The 7,688-nt window shown below is 49.7% G+C and overlaps 3 protein-coding genes across 3 annotated transcripts; all 3 read left to right on the plus strand.

The window, feature by feature from the left end:
* Positions 1-174: 174 nt before the first annotated feature.
* BDW70DRAFT_164453 (putative xylosidase/arabinosidase) lies at positions 175-2,013 on the plus strand (the record flags this gene model as incomplete). The annotated part of the gene is made up of 4 exons (XM_073741477.1): positions 175-334; positions 408-869; positions 952-1,842; positions 1,937-2,013. 4 exons carry the CDS (start codon positions 175-177, stop codon positions 2,011-2,013), a joined length of 1,590 nt encoding a protein of 529 aa, XP_073591297.1.
* A 1,257-nt stretch (positions 2,014-3,270) lies between these two features.
* BDW70DRAFT_164454 (pectate lyase family protein) lies at positions 3,271-4,330 on the plus strand (the record flags this gene model as incomplete). The annotated part of the gene is made up of 2 exons (XM_073741478.1): positions 3,271-3,735; positions 3,824-4,330. 2 exons carry the CDS (start codon positions 3,271-3,273, stop codon positions 4,328-4,330), a joined length of 972 nt encoding a protein of 323 aa, XP_073591298.1.
* Positions 4,331-5,733: 1,403 nt separating this feature from the next.
* Positions 5,734-6,479, plus strand: BDW70DRAFT_144840 (uncharacterized protein). Its single transcript, XM_073738325.1, has 2 exons — positions 5,734-5,779; positions 5,852-6,479. Exon 2 carries the CDS (start codon positions 5,856-5,858, stop codon positions 6,288-6,290), a length of 435 nt encoding a protein of 144 aa, XP_073591299.1. The 5' UTR covers positions 5,734-5,779; positions 5,852-5,855; the 3' UTR covers positions 6,291-6,479.
* Positions 6,480-7,688: the final 1,209 nt, after the last annotated feature.

Raw genomic sequence — 7,688 nt, forward strand, 5'->3', positions numbered from 1 at the left:
TGACGATATCAATGCAGCCTGAATGTCGACCCTCATTTTCCTTTTTTACCTGCTTTCGACGTCCTCGCGACCTGGGCAAGCCACGCACTGCCGGGCAGTCGACTGTTGTGCTTGATGTGGCATTTGCACTCTTTATCTCAGCGTTGTCAAGCACATTGCGCATCGCCTGGAATCATGTCGCTAACCTACGAGAATCCGATTTTGCAGGGCTTCTATCCAGACCCGAGTATAGTACGCGTGAATGATACTTTTTACCTCATCGCCTCGAGCTTCCAGTTCTTCCCGGGGCTACCCATCCACACGTCTAAGGACCTCGTCAACTGGGAACTTGTAGGTGAGCAACATGAAATGTCCTGAAAAAATGTCCCAGGTGTTCCAGCGTATTGATACAAGAGTTTCGAAAATAGGCAATGCCATCAACCGGCCATCGCAGTTGAGCCTCCAGCACGCAACGACCAAGGCCAACAATCTGGAGCGGCGCGAGATTTTCACAGGCGGGCTCTATGCCCCAACCATGCGCTTCCACAATGGCACCTTCTACATCGTATGCACCAACCTGGCAGGTAGCGCATCTATGGCACCAGAGGTCGATTTCACACCCAACACCAATTTTCTTATAACTTGCAACGACCTCGCCAACCCGGCCTCGTACAGCGACCCCTTGCCATTTGAGTTTCACGGCATCGATCCAGATCTTTTCTTTGACGACGATGGCAAGGTTTACATGACCGGTAGCTTCATCCACGGCTACAGAAAGAAGCCACAAACCGTCATCCGCCAGGCGGAAATTGACCTCGCTACGGGCAAGCTAATCACAACTCCCATGGATGTGTGGGCGGGTACGGGAGGCAACTGCCCGGAAGGGCCTCGTGAGTTGAATCCCTGGATAGCCATCTTTTAGCTTTCTCGATCATAGCTCGCTCTTAGGTTGACTCGATGTTCTTCGAACAGATATCTACAAGAAGGATGGATGGTACTACCTGATGATCGCCGAGGGTGGCACGCACCGGCGACACAAGGTCACTATGGCGCGGTCCAGGGCAGTCACTGGCCCCTTTGAGGGCTACCAAAACAACCCCCTGATCACGGGAGTTCCGGGCTCTCCGATAACCTGTGTTGGCCACGCTGACCTGGTACAAGACACAACGGGCAACTGGTGGGCGGTTATGCTTGGGCGCCGCGAGCTCAGTGAGAGTGGTGATTCGTACCCTCTAGGGCGCGAGACCTACATGGTCCCTGTCGAGTGGCCAGAAGGTGAGTTTCCGAATTTTCAGCCTGTTCAATTGCAGCACACTGTGCCGGCTACGCGCAGTATTGTGGGGGCCAAGCAGAGCGAATCCGGCCTGGAGTCTCAAGTGCAGCTATCGTCGCCGCATACAATATATATACGTGATCCCTTGCTGGAAAACTACTCCTCTGGGTCGACAGCAATAACACTGCGTTCCACGGACACTGAGTTGGGCGCCATGAGCGGCAGTCCGACATTCGTCGGCCGGAGACAGACCTCTCTCGTGTCTACTGTCAATGCGCAGATCGAGCTTGCTTCGGCGCTCAAGCAAGGCCATGCTGGGCTGGTAGTATACAAAGACCCTTTCCGATATGCAGGCATCGATGTGGATTTGATTGCTTGTCAGGTTTCGTTCATCTTCCGACACGCTACTCAGGAGCACACCACCTCAGGCTCTACGTCAGTGGAAGGAGCTGCGGCACTCAACCTGATTATCAGATCATCTAATGAGACCTATATCTTCTTGTACAGCGCCCTTGTGGGTAATAAATGGAGCTCAGAAGTCGAGCTGGCGACATTCCCCTGCAGCGACATGAGTGGGGATGACTTTACAGGTATGTTTCCCAGAGCACCCCCAGCTATACCTGCATTCAATACGTGGTAGAATCCGTACTGATTATGTTTTTTTTATCTTTTTTTTGGTTCTAGGAACTGTCTTCGGAATTTACGCATGGGGCTGCAATGGTGTGGTCAAGTTCAACTCGTTCACAATCAACAGTGACTAGTCTAAGACTTTAGTAGTAAAGGATTTCTTATCATGAACAATGCAAGCATGTTGGTGAGACGACTATGGTAGTTGAATTAAGCAGCTTAGTTATACTATTCATTATTTATGACAGAAAGCATTGGTGAAAGAGAGCAGAGATAGAGCTTCAATCATTGCTTTGCAATTCTACCACCTTAGCTTACATAGAGCGTTTCACTCTGATGATTTTTGCTACTCAACAGATTTCAAACAACAGGAACACACTCTTCTACTTCTAATGCAAGGATCAGACATTAACTTTTGCCTGGATCCGTTTGGTGGACATAAGCTGCACTTGCCTCAACATTTTTCGCGGACTTTCCACACACTGAGATGCTCAAGTACCGCGCTGCTTTGACACGGCCCGGAAGCCCTAGCATTTAATAAATGGCATCAGCCTATATTTCCTGTACCATGCAGCCGGTATTGCCCTGCAGGCTGGTTACTGAGATAATAAGCTTAACGGGATACCCGTCACACGTGGTGTGCATATGATATAGATGATCCATGAATAGAATTGATTATAAGACAGGAGGCCCGTAGAGGCAATATAGGCTTAATCTACTAGCTCAGGCTGTTTCAAGGTGATTTGGAGACACGATCTCTCAATGCCACGCATGTGCATCTTCCCCTCGGCTCCCCACACTCTCTTTGTATTTCATTTTGCTGATCTCGACAACGCTTAGCGTCGCCCGCACAGTGCTGGCTAACTCCACAGGAGAAAGTATACGCGATGTTGCCGAGCGGAAGGAGTCTAGCTTAGCTTTTGTGGCCCTCTGTTTTTCTTCAACTAGTGATCTGCTGCGGTCTACAGTTGACATTGCAATGCATCTACATTCAACGACCCTGGGGGGTCAGGGCTAAGATGACTGAACTAATTGCTGAGTCGGTACCAGGACTGTGCGATGACCCCCTTTGCGGACTTAGGCTAAATCAGTGGTCTCTGGTAGCAAGCGAAAAGTCCTAAATTGCGGAGGCGGAGTTATCTTCCCTACTGTTTCCCTGGAGCGTTCTGTTCAAAGGCCTAACTGGGGTTGTTATTGGAGGAATAATCCCACAATAGTAATACTTGCGGGGAAATCATTCTGGGGTCATCGCAGGCCAGCACGAAAAAGACTGGAACCGAGATCTGGAGCATATAGAGCAGAAGATCTACCCTTTACAGCGCCTTCCAGCAATATCCATTCAGGTCTGTGAATTTCTAGCATTCCTCCCCTCGAACATCATCGCCTCGGCCATGTGTATCGCGCGTATTTTTGTTTCCGCGCTACTCCTTGCAGCACCCGGCCTCATCAACGCACAGACTTGCGCCCAGTGCGATGCCGAAGCGCATGGCTTCGCATCTCTTAATGGCGGTACGGCCGGCGGAAAAGGCGGGAGAATCGTAACAGCCAGTAAGCTAGACGACTTGGTCCGGTATGCGGCAATGACAGAGCCATTGATCATCCGCGTCGACGGCATCATCAAGGCTAATTCATTTGGCTTCGAGATACCCGTGAAAAGTCACAAGACAATCATTGGGGTCGGTGCCAAATCGGGCATTGAGCAGGGCGGGTTCAACATCAATAGCCAGCAGAATATCATCATCCGCAATCTGAAGATTCATGGGACTTACAGCAAGGATAACTGGGCTGGGAAAGTTGGTGACTATGATGCAATCCAGGTGGACAATTCGACCAATATCTGGATCGACGGGAACCACGTACGTAGTCAGCTTGATAGCCGGACCCTGTCCTTCTACCCTGACGTCCAAGAATGGAGTTTATATATTGACGACATCTGCAATCCAGCTTACTGAAATGGGCGACGGGCTGATTGATCTCCGCCGCGACACCGACTACGTGACCGTGTCCAAGAACTTGATTGAGAAACACAACAAGGCGTTCGGTATCGGCTGGACAACCAACGTGATTTCCAAAGTCACAATCAATGACAACTTCTTCCACTCGACGAACGTGCGCAACCCCAGCGGCGACGCCATGAAATACGGCCACTTGTACAACAACTACTACCGCAACATTACAGGCTACGGCAACTACGCGCGGGGCAATACGGAACTCCTCATTGAGACAAGTTACTATGAGGAAGTCTTTGACCCTATTGTTGCTGGACCCGAGGCCCGCATTAAGACCAATTGGGTGAAATTCAAGAGGTGCGATGGCGAGATCCACCTGAATGTTGGTGGTGATACTGTTTTTCGGGCTTTGGATTTCTATAACTATACTCTTGCGGACCCGTATGATATCCCAATTGATGTTCCGTATAACGCTGGGCCGAAAACAGACATTGGGGTCTAAAATGCCGCATGCGGGGCAGGAGGCGGAATGGTAGACAATTTCTACTTCCTTGCTCTTCAGTTCACGGTTAGACGTAGACTCAGCAACAAGGTCAGTGTTTGTTATAGCTAGCTTTCATGTCCATCTCTCTTCGATAAGCTGTTAGAGACTCTACGGGTGATAAGGTAATGTATAATGAGCTACACTGGTATCAGGGGCTTTCAATCCGAAAGCATTCCGTGGCGTGTTATCCACCGGTTATGCCAGTCACAAGAAAGGCCTATTGGAACAGGTCATGCTTTAAACACCAACAACTGCCGAGAGGAACATGGCTGTACCACGCGCGTTAATATGTTTTTTAACTGCAGCTCGGAGCGGTTCCTGTGAGACTTTCCTTTTCCGAGAGTGCGTTTTTAGGGGCATAACGACTCTGGGTCCATTGGGCGGGAAAGCCCCAGTCCTCGTGGGCTCTGCAGGACGGTATCGGTCCGATTTTGGCTGTCTTCTTCACCGGACAAAGCAATTGTAATCCTGAACTTTAGATATCTACTAAAGATCCCATCAAGCGCTGCACTTCAGCTGGACAGTTAATCTAAATGGAAAGATTCACTCCAAGGCCAATCTAGTTGCCTCTAGTATGGAAGATATCTCACCTCCTGGGCTTCGGTTTTCATTGAGGGTGAAAATAACAGCACGACGCCAGAAGATCATCCGATGGATGGTCCCTAACCGGGGAACAAAGCTGCACCAAAGGAAGGAAAGATCACCTGGTCAAGGCTCTCCAAGCATGGGAAAAACTGAAGATTTGGTGGTCAGGGGAGGCGCTGCCTCAGTAAATCCACCAGGTGGTTCGCCTCTGTTTGTCAATGGTACCTCGCGGCAATGCCTCCTTAGCTGTCGAATTGCTTGTTGCTTGTTGTTGGGTTTCTTCCCTGAGTAATAGTCTTCTTATTGCAATTTTGCCCTTGCTTATAAAGCTATGGCGATACGCGGAAGTCGTGCGCATAGCCAGTTTGCGATGTATGGTATCTAGGTTCTAGATACATGGACAAGGCAGCTATCTGCAAAGGGATAAAGAACCGATGGGCTGCGCCTGCGGTAGACGAGAAGCAAACATCTCTTCGTTCATGAGGGAGGGCTGAAGCTGCCAGCTCAGCCACTGCGTAGAGCAGACATTGGTGAAGCCAATAAGCGAACCAATGCGTGCTGCGCATGCGTTGCCCAGCTGAGGAAACATAAAATCGCTCGGTCTGGCTGATGCAGCTCAGCCAGCCACATTTGTATTTCGCCGGGATAGGTGCCCGTGCCCACTCCGTACCTAGGGTTTCTGTGGCTGGCTGCGGTAGTCTACTGCAGTATATAATCTCTTCTAGTCCTAGCCCTATAGCCTTAATACCTCTCACCGTACACGGGATTATATGGTCTCCTGAACTCATCTTAACTGTCCCGATTTTGTCCCGCGCTGTCAATGTACGTCTCCCGCCCCACATAACTGCCGCATAACTTTCCTAAGTATTACAAGCGCCAAGCTAACCCTAGCAGCAAAATGACATACATCCTCCCCTTCTCAATCGTCAACAATACCGACGAGTTGCTCACAATCGTCGAGAAGACCTGCTGGTACTATGCCAACGGCGGAACCTGGACCGATCATGATCCTACGTCCATCTCTCATTCTAACCTCATCCTCACCATGAACGGCAGCGGGACATCCGGCATGCTCCGGATCATGGCCTCCTCAGGCCTAACATTCACCGTCATCGTGGGCTATCACAACTACGAGTTCTGGTGCGATGTTCAGGTGGACCTGAGCCCTGAAGAGACGGCAGTCAAATTGCATCCGGAGTACTATGGTGGTGGGAGGCTGTCGGGCGAGGCGCGCAGCGCAACTAAGCGGACAGCCAAGGGTGGCAGGACGGTCGAGGTGCATTTGCAGAATTTGCCGTGCGGTCGGCCGCCTGTTGTGATCACGTATTCTTGATGTGGATTCTGAATCTAGGAGAAACTGTTTGCTCCGCAGGGGTGTGCAGCCTGTGTCTGTGACGAGCTGCGCTCCTGGTTTATCTTGTCTCAATTTTGCAGAGGTAGCTTTGTTGTAGCTGGGGGTCTATGTCTTTAACTGAGTGTCCTAGGTAGAGCGTCCAAGGAAATCAAAACAGGTGGAGTGAGTTGGAAGCAAGTCCCTGATTCGCCCTTATCTTCATCTTACTTCTAGCCTATAATACTTAGTAACTAGGTAGATTAGGAATGTATGTCTAACCCTGTGGACGTTCACGACAGTGTTAGTAGCACGGCTGTCAAGGCGAAAAGCTACTTTCTCCCTTGCTGAATCACGAGATGAACAGTTTAGTTCTTATACCAGGCGCGAATGGCTAAAGGCGCATTCGGAGCTTATAGGTACCTAGCACAGACAGAGGCCCCTCTTCGTGGTGGTCAGTAAGACAGCGGTATCGTGGTAAACAGGAAGCAGTTCTTTGGCGGCCTTTTAACGAGTATTCTCCGAAGCATCCCGTTTGCAAGTACAACAAGAAAGGGTCCATGAAATATGCTTAGGTAGTTTGCGCCTTGTGTCTTCACTATTGTACTAGGGTTGAAGACTATGCCTCAAGATATTCTTTTACATGCATTGCAGCTAGGTTTAAAACGGACAGACTATGTATTTATAAGCTGTTTTGCTGGCCTATCCGCGTTCCAGGTGATAGACCAGTGGTATGTTTGAGTACTCTTAGTGATGATCTATAGCCATACACATACTGGAGGTAGATCTCCAGTCATGCTGGCGCGGCTCAGAAGCTACGACACCAAGCGGAACGTCTGGTTATTGGGCCGGCATATATACACCAGGTACTGAAGACAGTTGTGATAAGGCTATATAGATTCATTCTCCCAACCAGAATTAAGCTATTATTATCAACGAACTATGTGTTCAGCAAGCCTTGAGCCCGTTCCTGCTCTTAGGGCAAATAGACGCTAAGACCTGGGGTGAGTCCAGGTGAGAGGGGTGAGAAGTTTAGGGCCCCACTATGATTCCTCCAAGTTTCAGATACGTATAGGGCTTCATTAACCTTTATCCGATGTTTTTTAAACTGTACATAAGATGCTTGATTTGATTTGATGTGATTTGGTTTTATTATTTAACGTCACTCGGCGGATCACGGGGCCCACGTGATCTGCGGCCTCCCAGGGGGCATCTGGACGTGCTGTCTAAACAGAACTCCCTAAAACTAGCTAGATACAGGTTTGAAGCAGCAACTATGGACAATATATATTGGAAATGAGCGGAAGAAGCATCCGGCGCTACCCTGGCCAGGTCTTCGAGGGCAGATGCCCGTTTTGACTACCTATAGATTGGGGGGGAGGGGCCGTACCCTTTGTCCAG

Source organism: Aspergillus foveolatus (genome assembly GCF_047715535.1).
Source record: "Aspergillus foveolatus strain CBS 279.81 unplaced genomic scaffold BDW70scaffold_109, whole genome shotgun sequence".
NCBI lineage: Eukaryota > Fungi > Ascomycota > Eurotiomycetes > Eurotiales > Aspergillaceae > Aspergillus > Aspergillus foveolatus.